This window comes from Bombus fervidus, chromosome 6 (genome assembly GCF_041682495.2).
Source record: "Bombus fervidus isolate BK054 chromosome 6, iyBomFerv1, whole genome shotgun sequence".
In the NCBI taxonomy this organism is placed as follows: Eukaryota; Metazoa; Arthropoda; class Insecta; order Hymenoptera; family Apidae; genus Bombus; species Bombus fervidus.
In genome coordinates, this window is record NC_091522.1 from 18,538,131 (window position 1) to 18,557,347 (window position 19,217).

Sequence of the window (19,217 nt, forward strand, 5' to 3'; positions counted from 1 at the left end):
ACGAGATCGAAATAATGCGTTACGTTTCTTGGCTCTCAGTTTTATCCGTACCTCTCGGTGAATTTGTCGGAAATTGCGGTAACCTTGGATCCATTGTACGCGTCTCCGGGAGTCAAACAGAAGGGAGGTTATGGTCTTCGTTTGGACGGCGGAACAGTGAGTACCAGGTGTTGTTTACTTATAACGCATTTTGTATTTCTACTCGATCGTTAAGACAAGCTAAAAAGACTCAAAACCTCTATTAAATTCGATCGCTTTATTAAATTAAATTACAGCAAATATAACATATAAATATAATAAATGACTGATAAGCGCGACTGGACACTAGCATTACCATCTTTCTTTGCTACTGTTACTAGATCGCGAGTATCTACGCAAATTTACATTTTTATGAACGCAACGAAAAAAGATAGGACTTGGATAGAAGCTTTATTTATTAAAAATTATAACAAGCACTCTGAACATTTTACTGCATATTTTTGAACGTTGTAAGCATTCTATATGTACTTTTGCATCTTCAAGTTTCGCATAAATGCATGGAAATTTGCAGGTTGCTTATCGATATCGCATTTTTAAACACATTAATTCCTGTTTCTTTTATTAGGATGAAAAGCATCGTCTTTTTTCGGTAGTCGAATATGGTATGAAATAGCGGGGTCAGACTTCGGCGATCTTGACGATCTTGAAATATATTTCTAACATCGATATCTTGAGTAACTTTCCCCTATAGATTTAGCAGTCACTCGACTTTAGTTTCCGAGATGCGTATTTGCAAAGAATTCCTGTTTTTACGTTTTACGTTAGTATCACATTATCGTTATATTCTCACGTGGACGACCACCTTGTAGCGGCCATATTTTTATATAGATCGATATAAATTTCACTCATCGATGATAATCATTTTTAATATAAATAATATATAAATAAATAAGAATATTTTTTACATTATCGCGATATTACAAGAACGTGTATCTGGTAATATTCTGTGATAGTCTGTTGCAACGGTCGCGATAATATTCGAATTGCTATGGTATTGTTAATGGTGAACTTAACACCTTCGGATAATTTTTCGTGCGCGTATATAAAAAGCATTATTAAGAGATATTTAGTAAGCAAAAATGATAATTTTGCATATATTTACATATGTACTCTATAAACAAAGTAAAAGTAAGACTTGTTCATCGTCTATCGTTCCAACGATATCTTCTCTATTGCGGTGTTTCTGATATACAACTTTCGAATAGTTCCGAAAAATTTTTAACGAAAAATTTCTTATTTAGATCGTTGATATTAATATAAAAGATATTCTTATCATCGATCGTTTGCATTTCGGTTATCTAAAAGGGCAAAAATTTGCAGACGCCGTATACGATGTATTAAACGTAAATTACTGTATATCTTGAAAATTAAAGCCGAACGGCGATTATATGCATGGAAAAAAGATATATTTCAAGCTCGAAATCGGCGACACGTATTCTAATCCGTAATAATTAATAAGACTGAGTAGATTGTAAGGAAACGGAACGTTTATCGCATGTCCTTCGTCGAGCAAAGTGAATTTCAAGTTAAGTTGGATTCGTGGCATTGAAACTGTTAACGTTAACTTAGTTATCGATCGTATCGCTGAATCTTTAATTGTTCTTTCCGATAAAAGGCCAAGCGAATCGCTTCGGATAGAAGTTGCCAATATTTAATAGATTCTGTGGTTTTACGTCGTCAACTTACACGTGTGCCTATGCCGCCGATTGCCACGCTTATCAACATCGATCAATGAAATAAGGCAGAGAGAGAGAGAGAGAGAGAGAGAGAGAGAGAGAGAGAGAGAAAAGTTTGAAAGGTAAGAGATGAAATGTAAGAAGAAAAATCGAATTGTCTAAATATCGTTAAAATATCTCTGTTAATTCTATGCTTATACATGTAAAGATAGATGATCATATATAAATCATATTTGTAACGATTCTAATGTTTAAGGTGAAACGTAGATTCTAAGAGTGGTAGGCTCGCGGAACGGCACCGCGTAGCCGTGAATGGCTCGTTAAACGCGCTGCAGATGTATCTCGTCCGATACCGATAATCGCCATTCGTATCGAATCGAATATTAAGCGACATTTACCGCGCATACAGGCAGGGAGGATTTGGGGTTGCGGGAATCGCGCGCGGTTTTGTTCGCAACCGCATAGATGAACATTCGGAAAAATGAACAGCTGAAATCGATGGTCAGGATTGTCCTATAACCGTGTGTATACACGAAGAAACGCACAAATAATAATCTTCGTTTATTTGTCACGATAGTATTTGATACCAAAGCATTGAAATAACAACGATAAAATAGGATGTATAATGTATAAATGTCGTATCGCTTATTTTCAACAACAGCTTAAAACTAAAGTTTTAAAAGATGCTGAATCGGAGAAATGATAAACCCATTTTGAGTCTACTCGCGTTAGTGTTTTCGTCGTTATCGTTTCAGTTTTATCGGTAAGAAACTTTTTGAGAGACTTTCTTTCCCTGCATTGCGTGTTATTATTATCATCGCAGAGAAAAGAGAAAAGAGAAAAGAGAAAAGAGAAAAGAAATAGATATCGCAAAGTTACATCTGGTGCCATTTTTCGTAACAAACTTTTAATACAGTGTCAAATGCCGAAGTTGAGACGACAGCTTTCAAACAATTGCCTGCTTAACTTCGTGATAAGACGAACTAGCTGAAAGCTAGTAGAATTCTGTAAATAAAACTCTCAGACCTAGACTGTCGTAAAATCAATATTACGTTGTGCACCGGCAGTTACTACCAAGTATTTATACCTTGAAGAAAGTTGTCCGAAAATACAAGATGTATTTTCAAATTATTGTATTACCAAGAAATATCTTTCTTAATAATGTTTCGAGTTACTCGTCTAACCATTCGTTCGTTCAAAGTGTGCGTGACAATGTTGTTTTCGACAGAAAATCTAGTTTCCAAAAAATTAATTTTTGAGGAAAAGTCGGTCGCTTGTATATGCTTTTAATGCTAATTTCTAGAAAAATTAATTCGGAGCTGAAAAGTTCGAAATTTCCGTATTAAATCCTATGTCACGTAGAACCTTCATAGAGATCAATCAAATATGTAGTCGTCGGATTATTAGACTTGCTACATGAATTATTCCCACAGCGAGAACGGTGTGTTTTGTCGCCGTTTTCAAATCGCAAAATCAAATCAGACGATAACCGGTGCGATTAATAACATGTATACGTAATGACAATAACACGGACGGAAAGGCGTTTCGGTGCATTTGGTTTACCAAAAGCTTCGTTATTTTGGTTTTATGGTAAACGTTCGACGATCCGCGCGCGCGTTTCTCTTTCGTGTGGAACTTTCACCCTCTAATTTGATCGGATATCCGTTGACGCGGATCTCATTAGTTACGATTAACGTTAACAATACTGCGAATGGAAACAATTTTTCTACACTTTATATGTACACTGAGAATTCTTGTAAAATGGAGAGTTTCAAAATACTTGACGTATTCGTTGATAATTACTTATATTTACCGCGGCAAAAACCGTGCTAGACGCTGGATGCTAGAAGGACGGAAACCGTACTTTGGCTGATCGCGTTCAGCGCCAGGCAGAAGCATCGACTCGAAACGATCAGCTTGATATATGCTGTTAAATGAACTTGCTGAATAACATTTTCCTACACCGAATGAACGACGTAACTTGATCGCTCTGAATGTCTCGGTTGTTTTCGGTAGGAAAAGATATTGAAGCAAAAAGATATTTACTTCGAAGGGATAAATATTACGGAAGAGGGGAAATATCGCGGACAAATTTTTCTCAAGATCGTATTTTACGAGATTTCAACGTCGCTGATGTCTTTTCAAACGAGGATGCATAACACGACGTTCGCGTGGCCTCGAGCACTAAAAATTCTGAAACACTTAGGAATACAAATATATCTATAATCGTAGAAAACGTGATTTAATACTCTTGCCATCTTTCAAGAAGATGCTTGTAATCACGAATCGTTATAACAATAAATAACAACGAAGAAGAAATTCGAATGCTCTTAGTTCACGATAAGTATAGACTTAATGCTGTTGCATGTCGATGTTGCCGTTACGTTAATCGAGTATGATATTTCAATCATAAGGAATCTGTACGTACTTAAAGTTTTATTTACAAATACATTTCATATGTTTCGACTCGATAACAGCGGGCGTATTCGTTCAGTTTCTTGCGTAATATTTTGCACGAACATAGAAAATTGCGCAGAAGTTGCCAATGTTTTGATATAAAGTGCAGTTTTTGACCGTACTGTCGCAGGTGAGCGAGAATTAAAAACTCCAAAATCTACATTTGCACGACACGAAGTCAGCGATGCGAAATATTTCGATTTTGATCGCGTTCAAATTCGCGATATCTGCGTCTCGAGCAGAAGTATTTCACCTAACACGGATGACTGAAATGTTATTTCACGCAATGGCTTGTATTTTTGCTATAACCGCATTTTGCTCGTGACAGGGGCGAAAGGGAAGGGTGGGGCGCACTCGTGTAACGGTAAAACGAAAAATTGCTATCTGGTTGAATAAACTTGAAAAGACTCTCGACTATGTATTTGAGAATATGCGTTCTATATCCTGAAAAGAATCGCGAAAAATATTTAAACGAGAATTCTGATTCTTGAGACAAATCTTGCTTTCGCGCTCCCTTTCCTTTTTCTCTTTTTCGAAATAACTCTCTCAAATCGGACAATTTTCTGCTACATTTTGAAAATGTAAATTCAACTCATTCGTCGAGTTGTTTGAGGCAAAGAAACTTGATAAAATATCCTTTCCGTTTTTTAGATGATTTATTATAAGTACATGTATCATATGGAATAGCATTAACGATGAATTATGCATATATAAAGAAAAAAATACATAGATAATTCAAAAAGATAATAAGACGATTTAATTCTTCTATTACGACGAAGAGAAAAATATTTTATCCGCGAACAAAGATATTTAGGCCGTGTCATGAAAATTATATAGAAATTATCAATTAAGTTTGCTTCGGGATAAATAGGTCGGTACATCGTACAGCGACAGTAGACACTGGGCTTGATTACTCTGCAAGGGATCGTCAAGATTAATTATAGGGATAATAGGTTATTCAGAGCATTTAGGTGCTTGTAACGTGCAGATAATACGAGACGAATAAAAATCTGCGCGAAGTAATATTTATAGAACGAGTCTTTTTCTCGATCCATCGTTAATTTTGTGTATACGCAGTTCAAAGTAATATCACGTATAACGCACAAACCAGATGGATTAAAGATTCTTTGAGTCAAAATCGAACGAGGAATTGCTAAGAACAACTATGTATTGTTACACGTAATACCTTATACCGATAATGACGAGGATTAGGGAATTACTTTTGTTCGCAAAGAGCATGGAAGCTAAGATTACAAAAATGATATTACTCCGATATCACGGTACTCATCCGCAAACGATTAAAAGATAGTACTTTGCCTTAAAATACTTTTCCAATCGTGAATACTTTGGTGAAACTGTAACAACGCTACGTCCTCTCCGATTTCTATGATTTTTGAATATGTCGTAAAGTTCAACTAGTTTTTCCTATACATGTAGTGGCCACGGACGTCCATAGTTCCAAGATACTAAAGAACAAAAAGTCTATCGATACCATTACGGTAAATCGTGCCTATAATTGCGCGTTTATGGCAACGTATGGGTCAGTATTGGTTTCCAATAGTCTCACGGCAACCGGATAAAACGACAACTAACCCCAAACTTATATAAACTATGAACAAAAGATAAGAATTGGATTTCGGCTAAATGTTGTTTTATTCGGCCAGCGTGAGGCGGCCGGCTACCAATACCGACGCGATTATAACCAGAATTCATTGCGGATGCATAAGCAGAAATCATGCCTCCGATAACACGTTAAAAAATCATTGAGATCATTTTATTCCGGTATGTTGTTTATTCTGCTATGCGAAAGTAACGAGAAAAAAGATTTCACTCTGATAGCGATTCTCATCCGTGTGCTAACGATCGATCCAAAAAACATCCAATTCTATCTGATATTTTGTGCTTCGTTTCGAGGACTACCTGTACGATTCTGTATTAATGCGCGTATCTGTATTAATTCTACTTCCCATTTGCTTCGTGTCAAAAACAGAAATGAAACGAGAGATAGGGAGGAAAAAGTAAACAAAAATAACGAAAAAAATTAATATTTTTTCATATAAAATTTCAGTTAGAAAAACTATGCAATTGTTGGTAAATGAGCTAGAAGCGAAAGAATCGCGTATCTCAGAATTACGCGAGGTTGCTGCTAACGTTACATGTATACAAGTCGAGAAACGATAAAGATTTATCGACACTTATTTTCGTGAAACTGCAGAGAAGCTCCTACCTCCTCTCCGATTTCGATGGTTTTAAAATATGTTATAAAATTTACCATCTTCGACATCTTTTCCCTGTACATGTAACCAGCGGTCGGCCTTGGCTTCCGAGATATGTATTTTGTGTATGCCGTCGCCTTATCTTTCGTTTGTAGCGTGTATCTTATACATACATGTATAAACGAGGGTTGGGCGAGCTTAAATCCTAAACAGCTAAGCTAGAAACTAAGCTGACTAACAACTGTCCGCGATACATTTCAAACTCATCGAAATCGGATAACCGGTAGCTTCTCTGCGAGTTTATCTAAATAAAAATTAAGAAATCGTTTAAAAGATCGGAGATAAAAGAATTGGTAATATAAAATTCGTCGACCGCTAGCCGGCGAGGGAATGAAAAAAAAAAAAAAAGTGTCGTTATCAGCTTTGAAAGGCAATCATTTCTGTAAGTAAAAATTCGCATCCGAATCAAATAAAGCGAGCTGGTCGGCAAGTTTTAATCCACGATCGTGGTATTGGCTTTTTTCTGGCGCTTGATAAAATGTTTCCGAACCCGCAGCTGTACCATTCGCATACGCTATCAATAATTCGCACGAACTGAAAAAATCGCGATTCCGCGTGATTGATCGCTGCGCGACGATCAGCTTTCGAACGACAATCAACGGGACGCGTATATGGAAAATAAAATGGAAATCGAATAACGATAGATAGAGACTAACTTTTCTTCTTTTCATAACAAAATGATCATCCTTCGACGTACGACGAAAAGAACATGTACATTATGGCTCTAGCGAGAAATATAGAGCCGAATAAATAACAGCTTCCTAGTATAAGATATTTCGACGTTCGGATTTAATTTAAACGTTAATGATAGCAAGCTTCCGTGCACCAGCGACAATTTGTCGCTTACAAAAAGGCCATTCGTTTATATGGACGTGCGCGTATTTGACGACGCGACTGCAGGATGACTTTATTTTTTGTTCTTTCTCTCTCTCTCTCTCTCTCTCTCTATCTCTTTCCCTCCCTCTCCCTCTCATCGATCGAAAGTTCAATTTCTTCTTCTTCTACTAACGCCATATATAAACGTCAAAGCGATACTTTTGTCGCTAGTGCGCGCACAGCCGAAAGCTGCGTCTACGCTGTTATAACGTAAATTTTACACGTAACAACGCGTTTCTACTTAAGAAAACGAGATCGGTCTTATCGTTGCGAAACACCCAGTTTGGACCTAGCTTGAGAGCCATATGTGCTATCGAATAACCGAAGGCTATTTTTAAAAATATGTAAACACGCACACGCATACGTTTAATTTGACGATAGCTATGTATTTTATTAGATATTTTTCAATTAAAATCGATCGATGGTTCGTTTTAATTGTTTCTATGTCGCGGTATGCTGGTAACCGCGGACGAAGACGAAACTTCTGCAATTAGCGAAAGAATAATTAATTTTAGACGATCGTAATAGGAGTCAATCATTTTTTAATAAGTAATCGCGTTTAAATGTTGTCTTAATTTTTATTACGTTTCTTAATTATATCCATTGATATTGGCGATAGGGTCGTTAAAATACTCGTGCTAATCGTTATGATTTTTAATTAACTGAAAATTTAAACGAGACCGAGATAGAATTAAAATTACATTCAAATAGTTTGCGATCTTACAATTAGTTTATCGATTGATTACAAATTAAACGAAGTTCGAGCGAACTTTGGGTAAGTGCTATAGAGCTTCGATCAGCAATTAGTGGTCTTTCGGTTTCAATCGACGATCATCGACTTCAATTATCGAGCTTCGATTTTAATAATTAGTTTTGATGAAAGCGAACTACGCGAGAACGTCGAGTTCGTGATCAACGTCTAGTTTCCGTAAATTGTGTGCGAGGTGAATTTGTTCGATAGGGACTTTCTCCATATTTCCGCATAATTTTCCTATTCGCCATCCCCTTTATTTTTCCAAGGATGAACTCGAGATAAAAAAATCGGCTAATTCTTCGTTAATTTCATTAACCGTTCAAATTCGGCGTGTTCAGCGTCCATCGCTAGCAAGGAGATGGCAAGAACTGCGAAATCTCGATACGTCATTTACCATGGCCTTTTCTTTTTTCATACCGTATGTATGTTAAATAACCGTATTGCGATGCATAAATTTTGACTTTCACAAGCAAATGTACAAAATCATTGTACAAATGCTTCTGGCAAGTATGTGAAATCGTACTTTGATATATCTACTAAAATTTCAATCAATTTAGAATACATAATTAGAATTTAATAAGAACGATCATAATATTTTCTCGTATTTTTTGAGCGTGTTCCCGATAGTAAGTCACCTTTCGTGGTAAAAATACCTGACGACTGATCATCGATGCTTCGCCACGTCGATTAGTCGAACGGATTTACGACTCTTCGTCTTCCGTAGATAATTAAAGAAAGACACGACTAAAAGGAAAGGCGTGATTCCTAAATTAGGAAAACGATATTCGCGATGTGTGTGTGTGTGTGTGTTAATAAAACACAATGAACACCAAATATAACGTTACGTCATAATATTTATCGAATGGGATTTCGCAACGGAAGATAAAAACCGGCGAAAGGACGAAAAATCACCGTTAGTACGTCGTGTAATCGTCGCGTAAACGAAAATATACGGCAAATAAATACGAAGGATAAACGAAATAACGCGTCCAGCCATTATCGTTCGTAAATACATGTACGTGTACAAGGCGTCGATACGTGTATTGGCATGCCAACCAAATCAATGATTTATCTCTGATCTATTTAAAATTTATAATCATGCCAACCGATTTGCAAACGACGGGTGTCGCGCTTTAATTCGAAACACGTTATCAGCTGCAACGTCAGCGACGCGAACGATCTCGTACAAATCGATGTTTTTCGACGGTATCTGCACTTCATCTCGTAATATTGGAGTTGCGTACGAAGATAGCCTAGGATCACGGATAGCAAGAAATATAATAAGTAGGCTTTAACGCGGTTCGACGATCTTTTCCTATGTTGCATCGTTGCGATTCACCGCCCACTTTTTGCATCGTTACGTTAGAATTTCCGAGATACAGAGTTTACGGTACTTCTTAAAAGTAATTTTTGATGATCGTTAAAGGTCGGACGATGAAACATATACCACATATCGAACTGTATTTATATCTTTTATTCGTCATTCGATCAAATTTGTCGTAGAATTCCGTAAATTATGTAACAATCTATTAATATTTGCTTACGTACGAATGGTAAGTGTGGCGTAAAGCGATGACTTTTCGCAGAAATTGTTAATTTCGTCGATCGAAATTCAGAGCATTAGCGGTGCATTTCGCGAGATGATTATTCGCTGCAGCCTCGCCTCCGTTGCAGCGTAAATCTCAATGAAAGTGCGTAGAAGATTATCCGAAAATTAAAATTAATGGTCTGTATTTGCATTTTCATCGCAACGGCCAAGTTTAACGAACGGATGCCTAATAAAGCTGAAACGAACGCGAAGAAAGAGCTTTCGTAGATTTATCGATCTTTTGCCTTGTAGACTTGCATAATTTATAGCGTTGTTTTGCTTTTTTTTTTGCAACGGCGTTTAACGGCGCACACAACGCAAAACCATTGTACGCGATAGCAAGGGAAACGAGATAATCTGGCGGTTGATATATAAAAATTTGTTTCCCGCGTGAGAAGCGACGAACGAAATAACGCAGAAATTTGATGTTCGTCGAGCGAGTACGCGGCGGTCGAGCGTCACCGCGCCGTATCACCAAATTATTGAAACTTTGTCGTTTTTTTCCAAGAGAACGGTCGATGTGCACGACACCTTTCGGACATTTTATCCTCGCGACAAGTAGAATACGATGGAACGAAGAAAGATTTGACCATGAATTTCAAGCTACTGTTTTTACAAATCTCCACGGATCCGAAAGCGCGTAGGTAGAATCACGTTGCGCTGGTTTTTACAGTTACATTTTTCCATCCTGTCCACGGTATAACGCGTCCGTATAATTGAATACATAATACGCGAATATAATTCATATTTTTCACATACTCTTGATAAAATTCGTGGAAAATCATCTTTTTCAATAGAACAAATGCGTCCAAGAATGCTCGGAAGGAACGCGTCACAGAGATTTTGTACGATTCTCGACTTGGTCCGCGAATAGCCTTCGTCAGTGTCAATTAGTCGTCATTATCGTGGTTTCGACGTAACTCACAGGAAGAAGAGAACTCGAGACGCATCGACGAAAGAAGGGAGGGATAACATTTGTGACAAATGTAACCGAGATTCTCTAGGTCACGAATCTCTTCTTTATTCGGTATTACAAGCACAACGTCGTGTGAAATGGTCGTTGCGAATCAGCGAACGATAATTGTCCTTCGAACTTGCTAACGCAAAACGTCATCGTATGCTTTTTCTAAATGCACTCGTTGTTGACATACATAGAAAAATGACGAAATAGCTGGAATTATACTCGTATGATGACTTTATACGTACTTTAGATGATCCGTCGAGTCTTGGGTCTAATATAATACCATACCTAACTATACCAAACAATGAAATTCAACCGGTAAATGTTCTATTTTTCTTGTTTTGTCAACCAGACCAACATATATTGAAACAGCAATGGTCGTTCAACGTTTAAAACACGCATCGATATTCGCGTAAAAATTGCAATTAACAATTTTCTCGCGTAACTTTAATTTCTTTCTTATATGTTTTACGTGTATTTAGCACCAGTAACAAGTCGTAAACCGTTTCAGCGAAACATCTTGCTTTGCGAAACATTTCGCTCTATTTCTTTTTGAAGCTTTGTCGGATAACGTGTAAAAGAAATTGTGAAAAAATTGCAATTGATCGGAATTACGCGCTAGATATTTCACACTATACGATACACGCGATGATAACGCGCTGTTTCAAGTTATACGAGAAATTATCCATATGGCACTTGTGCTTCTACGATGGGCGCGGTGCGAATTCTATCAGACTCCGACTGTATACGTTATCGAACATTCGATGGAAAATTTTCCAGATGCAGCTGCATCTCATTACGTACAACCTACGTTATAAACTTTCGCCGATAAGTATCGTTGCAAGAAAATATCGTCCGTTTCGTGTATTTCTGCGTTATAACGACAAACGGAATTTAATTTGTTAAGCAAAAATCGAAGCATATACATTAAATAGCAAAGTTAGAGAATCACGAGATTTCGCCTCGCTAAATCGACTTTCTTCGAGCATATTTTTTGTAAGCGTAGCGCATAATTTGTATCCAGCGAGATAAAGATGACTTTCTTTGTCCAAAATTTTACAGAACCAGAAGCGTGTGTTTTGTGCGCTCGCATTAGGTACATACATTGATTATACATGCTGAACGTATACATAGGAAAGGCAAGTCTAACCGTGCAACTTCTCGTTGTCTAACCGGTGGTGTACTCTGGGTTGCCGTTGGCGCGCGTCTCTGCGTTCGAAACAAACCCCGAAGAATTATCACGGACCAGAGTTTTTGATTTTTAATTCACGGTGATTAGAGTCGCAAGAAAAAATCGTTCAAACATGGCGAAGGTGGAATCGTTCGATTCTATAAAGTTTTCGCGAAAGAAAGCAACGTTCGCTTTGCCGCCCCGCTTGCTAGCTAGTGTAAAAACATGTTCGAGCGAGATCAAACTGGCGAAGCGAATGTAGAAACTTTGCCCGTCGAAACGACCCCGAGTGAATCGTCGTGTGATTTTTCTCTACCAAGCTATAACAGTTCAAAAATTAACGGTTTTTGACGAAAATTTTCTCATCCTTTGATTTTCTAGCCGAGAGTATATAGCAACCGGGTATATAGAGAATAAAAATACGAAACGTAAGTAATTACGTAGAAGTTCAAACTTGTCCGTTTCATCGACAGTTTCATCCTCTCTTCTTTATCGCAACCTTGTATCGATTCAATGCCATTGAAAAGTAGCATTTTCAATTCGTATTTTGTTGCTCTTTCATCGTGTGATTTACGCTTCGACAAAAATATGGCGACCCTGCTTAAACGATGCAACCACCTCCAAGTAAGCTTGAATATTTTTACTTGCATCGTCGCCATCTACATAAAAAACAATAAATCACCGTTCTTATACCTTTTCGTATCATTTATCGCTTGACACTTATCTCGAATGGCAGAAATTTATAGACATCCTGTGTAACGATAGACGCGAACAAAGAAATACATTTGGCTTTTAGAGGCAATCGGAAGAATAAAAATGTCATTTGCATTTTTTAATTTAACGCCAAGATTCTGTATCTTTTCTCTTTTTCTTTCCTCGTCACAGAAAAATGACAAGAAAGTCGGGGTCCTATAAAATAGAGCGGCATTACGAGTAAGTGGTACGTACAACTGCTCCTTCGCTCTTAGAGCATCCAAGGTAACTGTTTCGCGAGCAAAATACGAAAGAAGAAAAAAATGGAACGGGTGTACGGGTCGGCTATACGCGTACCTCTCGCTTCGCATAATTTCTCGTTTAAGAGGTTAAACGCGTTCCCCGTTTAACGAAGAATTCATTAATTGCTCCGCTCGCTTCTACGCTTTATGCGTGTGTTGGAGTAAAAACATATTTAGGGAAAATTTGTACTAGCGCATACTCTTATTTATTTCTATTCCGGAAAGGAGAAAGAAAGAGATGGAAAGAGAAGGAGAGGACGTTAAAGCTGACTCGTTATATCGTTGTTCGAGTTAAATAATACAAGCATCGTTGGAAAATCCTTCGGATACTGGAAAGCGTAAATTCTTATTACGATGTATGTACGTATAGATTAATCGTATAATACGCGATTCCTATTATGATAAACAATGTAACCTAATATATCAGTGCTTCGTCGGATACTCTTCATTATTCTCTAATATATTTCGTAAATATCTTTTGCAGATAATTACCATATTTTTCACAATCGTTACTTCCTAATCGATACAAAATTGAAAGAAAAGTTACCCGTGTTGCTTTTTCTCCAATCTTCTCTAATCTTTTTTTTTAATTTTTTTTCTAATTGCGACTAAAATTTAATACGATAAAATTCAACGTTCTCGCAACCTTCGTTCCAAAGGACGAACGTTTTTGTCATTTTTCTATCAGGCGGGTTTAATCTCCTGGCTCGTAGGGGAAACAATCTCCACTGCAGGTTACGTGTAACGTTTACGAAGGAAGTGCCGCAAAGAAATTTGAACGCGCGGCAGATTTCCCCGCAAAACTCTCGTTGAAAAACCTTGACCCCACGTCCGGCGTACGCGTCGATAGGTTAGAAAAAGGATATACGTCCATAAAGCGAGCCCGTATTTGGACGGGGACTGCTCGAATTGCTTCGGTGATTGAATTTACCGCGTTAATCGAAGTTATTGTCACGTATCTAATCGGTGGCTCGCGATATTGACTTAAAATTACTTTTCGCTGTTTCGATCAACGTGCACATCTAATATCTCCGACGAAACCGTGTTAACGACGTTCCAAAAAAGTAGCATTAAACTTTGTAGCAATTACGTTTAAATTAAAAAAAAAAAAAAACATTTCTGTTTTTAGGTTTTTTTATAATGCTTTCGTTTTAATTGGATTTCTAGCTTTAACCTTCTTCCATTTCTGTTAAATTTTTATTCCTTTACCGTTAAGACAGCAAACGTAAAAATTCGAACATTGACAAAATTAATTCTTAGAACAGATACGTACAACGATCAAACGTATCGTAATAATGTAAACGTAATACGCAGTGGATTTGTAGAATCGAATCGCATATGAAAAGAGGAGGACCGTAAACTTTTAACGATGACGTATAATATGCCGATAACATCTTTTAACATCTTAGTTTATTTATTTGGCATATTTTGTTATTACTCACACGTATATTATAATAATACGTTAATTACGATACGTTAAGCAATTCGCTTGTATGTTCACTGTCTTTCAGATCGAAGCGAGGAACCGTGATCAATAAACATTCTTTCTTTCTCGCAAGCAACTGTCGGTAGAAAAAGAAATTAAACGAACGTGCTGTAAACGTACTATAAAGTTTATTACGTAGACACAATTTTGTCTAACGCTACAGAGATTATCTCCATTGTTGTACTTAATTATTTTGTAATATGTGCTACGTAAGAAACATATAATGGTTTTATCTTGCCTTGTTCATAAAGATGTGTTCGAATGAAACGAATACATTAATAATAACGAATATATGCAATTTTCATCGAAACAGTGATTCAACGATGTCATCCTTATTTCTATATGACGTTGCCGACGAGTAATCGTCTGTTTACGTCGTATATCTGTAAACTGGAGCAATAAACGTCTTCGATAGACACCGTACTTTTTCGTGAAACCTGATAAATTAGTTTTTTTTTTTCCAGTATTCGTACAATTCTATATTCCAGCTATAACTCCATTCCCGAACATTCTTACTAATTATTTTAAAATGTTCCTTTTTGCTTCGCGTTGTCACCTGTGTACACGTTCGAAATCAGAAGATCAAACTATGCAGATTTCTAACGCGATCTAAGTAGTCTCGTGACAAGGCCTTCGTAAAACTAGTTTTTTCCAGTACTTAAAACGCTTTTCTTCCTCTCAAAATCTGACGTGCAAATGACACTACGATCTTCTTCAAAACAATATCATCGTTCCATGTGACCAACACCAGCTGGTTAGCATAATCAGAAACGTTCCTAATTAACAACTCAAACCGCGATGTTTTCTAATTCGATTTAAAACATCACGCACACGCCACTCGATAACCACTTCTTTCCGGTATTCAAATACTTCGTTCCGCGTCACGAAGTCTTCGCGTCTAAACATATCGTAAACCGATGCGTGAATAGTCACGTGCGACCATTCGCGACAAAGAAACTTTGATCTTATTCAATATTTGAAGTTCCAATCGTCTTTCTAACGATCTAAAAAATTAGTTGCTCCTACAATATCATCCTTGGATAGCTTTTTTAACGCAGGATTCTGTCGGTCGACCGACAATTCTATTTGTTCGCAAGTTTTTTTCTATTATGCAACGTCGCTGTTTCTATTACGTTCTTGCGAAGAACGTTTTCACCAGTGTTGCTTTATGCGTTGATTTCAGTATGCGTTAATAACGTTAATCGATTTCTCCTATTTCGATCATTATTCGTAAATCATTGGTTCAGAAAATATTCGTTGTTCCCGTAGTCTCGTTTTTGGCTGCGAAAAAAGCCTGATCAACGTAACGATTACCGATAAATTTCAAAGTTTCGAGTAGCTTTTCACGCTGTTTATCACGTACATGCTAATTATATATTTCTCGCGTATATATAATTACTAATGAATTTCTCAAGTACGTAATATTTCCACGGATACTTTATTCCATCCTTATCCCTCTCCCCCTTACCCCTTCATCTTCTTTGTCCATTTTTCCTCGTACCCTTATATTTGCCCGCCACTTGGCGCTCGTGCTTCAACAAATAAATCGCAAGCATATTTTTCCGTCGCATTATCGCCGGAAAAAATATAGGTTATTAAAGGCAAGGGATGGAAGAAAAAAATCGAGTGGCCGGCCGTGCGCGCGTGTTGCGCGGATCCGACCGAGTAAAAAATAACTCTTGTCGGGAAAATTTTCGTGGTCGCGATAATGAGAACTAATAATAATTGGTAGTAGACGTTAGCGGAAGTCCGCGACAGAACGATCGCGAGAGAAGGAATAATTCCCGGGCATGATTATCGGTGGAACGCGTGCGCGGCTGTGCCATGTGTATAACGACGTGGCTCGTTAAATCGCTCGCCTCGTCACGAGAACCACGGACAGTTGATTAACGGGATAATACGTTGCATCGGCCTTTCTGTTCTTTCCTCTCTGTCTTCTTCCTTCTTCTTTTCCTCTTCTAGCGTATCCTGCCGATTTTCATTCTTCGTTCGTTCGTGCGTTTATAGAAATTTGAACGGCTCTCTCCGAGCGTTTGCTAACTTAGATATCAGAGATGTTTAAATCCGTGGCAACAAAGTTTTGATATCCCGATTCTTGGCTTTACTTACTAAGTAAAGGTATACCTAAAGTTGTATACGCGTTGAACGATCGGCTAGCGTAAATCACCATGATGCTTGTCTACCAGAAGCGTTATACGTATACGCTTTGGAACTCGAGTCGCAGTAACGTTTTTCTTTTCAAACTTCTAAAGTTGAACCGTCTAAAACGTATTTATAAATCATATATGACGCGCCAAACGCGTAAGAAGAGGTTAACGCGCGAAAACTACTTTTCGAGATAAACGCGTTTAAAGTTATGCACCCGATAGCCGAGTCGTCCGTTTCGTTTACAGCTGTGTTACGCGTTTCGTTTCAGACTGATCAGAGTACGTATGTACACGTAGTGTACAACGTGTTTAGAAGTGACGAAGATCGTACGAACGATCAAGGATGTTTTGTAATTTTTATCGATGTAAAAAGCAATTGTCCGCTTTAATTAGAATCGCACAGAGCGTACTTTTGCCAACGGAAGAAACACGAAGAAGTCAGAATCAACGTTTTCGCAGCTTATTCGAAATCGTAAGAAATATAGTTTTATAAATAAAGGCGTTGGTAAAGCCGAAACAATCGCCATAAAGGTGAAATAAAACAGAGACGAAGGAATTTCTAAGAGACGCGGTAAATTTGATATTTTCGGGTCCGATGACCGTTAAACCGTTCGAAGAAAAGAGCAAGAGAATTACGCTCGAAGAAAAAGACAAAGCCGAGCCATTTTTCATCAGCAAACGAAAAAACAAAATTATCTGCCGTAAGTAAAATATTATAATCGTTTTATATTCTCGACGCGAAGAAATACGAAACGAAAGAAAGAAAATTCTTTCTTTTTCTTGCAACAAAATACTGCTTTCTCTCCGGACAATTATTTCAAACTTTACTAATTACAAATGTTCCTCTCTGGCCTGCAACGAAACGGAGGAGAAATTCCAGCTCCATTTTCCACGATCTGTCTTACCGTACTTTCTCTTTTACCGATTCTCCTATCTGCCGAATAATTACAAAGCGCAACAGCTGCAACAGCGAAATATCCAACAGCCACCCTGCTTTAGCACGAACTTACAAAACTACGACGTTTCAAATCAGCGGCCGAACGAATATCGAGAAATTAATTAACGCCAGTGGCTAACAGATTACATAAAATAATATCGACTGTATTTGTTGGAAACTTACTAACCCGAGGCACGAGACCAATTGTGGAAATAGCAAATACGTTTTAACTTGGGCGTGCCATCGCGCTTTCCGAGAGCCGAGTTGGCCGAAAAGAAATATAAAATTTTGAAGGAAAACTTAATTAACACGGTCGGCTGTGTCGAACCTTCTATCTCTTAAATTCTGGCAAACGACCATGAAACTGTTGCCTGTGTCCACGATGAATCTTGCATAAAGATTTCTTCTTTTTCTGCACACGTCTGAACAAGTAATTCGAAAATAAATACTTAGAGAATTGCTTTTTCTTTATTTCATACCTACCTACCTACCTACCTACCTACTTATCTATGTGCGAATGAGACTCTGAATTGTTTCTATATTTCACTGTACGATATGTAAATTATTATATGAATTTCTTATCTCTTGTTTAGAGCAATGATTTATTTAAGTTACGACGTAGATAAAAGCGTCATGGTCGTTACGCGAAGTTTGTATAAAAGTTCACGGTTCGTAACTTTCATAATTTCATATCCGCTTACGGTTTTTGTGAAAACGATGTTGTAACGTTACAACGATAACGTGACTTTAATTTATCGCATACTGAACCGTCTCGTCGGTTGTCTCACGAATTTCAATCTTTTTTATTTCGTTCCGATTTATTGGTTGTTCGAAAATGATTTGTCTCGAATCACCATCACCGTTACAGCGCGACTCTGCGTCTCTGGATCGACGAACGTCCGTGTAAACCTATGTTTATGAAAACGCCCGATTCACCTGTACCTTGAAATTCGGGGTAAAATTATTTTTATCGAATCGTATTCTACTCGTGGAACGTCCGAAAGGAGTGGCCGTACGTCGCCACTCGACCGCTCTCTCGAAAAGAAATATTAAACTGCGCTAGTTTTCGAACTTATATTTATTTACGCCATTGGTGGTTATACGTTTCGGTCGGATACAGTACCGTATCGAATATACTACCGGACTCGATAGTTATAGAGAAACCTGAGAACAATTCCACTCGCTCTGATTCCATTTCTATTCCGATTCGAAAACGTTAGACTTTTTATCGAATCAAAGTTTCTTAATTCGATTATCCAAATATTTCTAGCGACGACGATCGAGCCTCGTAGGAAAAAGAAAACGATAATTCGCAGGCATTTCCCGAATAATAAATTGCATATCGTTATCGATACAGCCATTTCCATTCTAAATCCATCGAAATCTACGAGAGTCATTTCGCTGGCAACTCAGGTTGCTCGTTCTCCTCACCGTACGACCCTTTACCGAATACAGTACCCGTAGCATAAAGAGGGGCGAGTGTTCCACCGACGTCCGTAATATTTCTCCGTTGTCCGTCTTGCTAACAGATCGAATGATCGTGGTGCGCGGCAGCTGCACACACCGGCTATCCGAAGGTCGTCGCCGAAACCGCTATACTTTTCGTCGCTGTCTGGCCAGCCCTTTATCTCTCGGTGATATACGAGACCGAGCTGTGCTCCCCGGTGTTATCGCGTGCCCGTTGCCCCGAGCTTTTAGGCTAATTCGAGGCGAACCAGCTGCAACTGCACTCTGCGCTGACCACCTTCGCTCTCGTCACCTTACTCACGCTTTTTCCTTTCGATTCGATACTAGGCGTCTTCTGCATTTCGCCGAGTTTCGATCCGCATGCTCGAACGGCTGATAACTCGTGTC

At 38.0% G+C, this 19,217-nt stretch overlaps 1 protein-coding gene across 1 annotated transcript in view; it reads left to right on the forward strand.

Annotated features, from left to right (window-relative positions):
* The first annotated feature begins 115 nt into the window (after positions 1 to 115).
* Nha1 (Na[+]/H[+] hydrogen antiporter 1) overlaps positions 116 to 19,217 on the forward strand; it is a 99,380-nt gene continuing 80,278 nt past the window's right edge. The window contains exon 1 of the mRNA XM_072005280.1: positions 116 to 156. Coding sequence (XP_071861381.1) covers positions 131 to 156 — 26 coding nt within the window. The 5' untranslated portion in view covers positions 116 to 130. The remainder of the gene's footprint in view (positions 157 to 19,217) is intronic.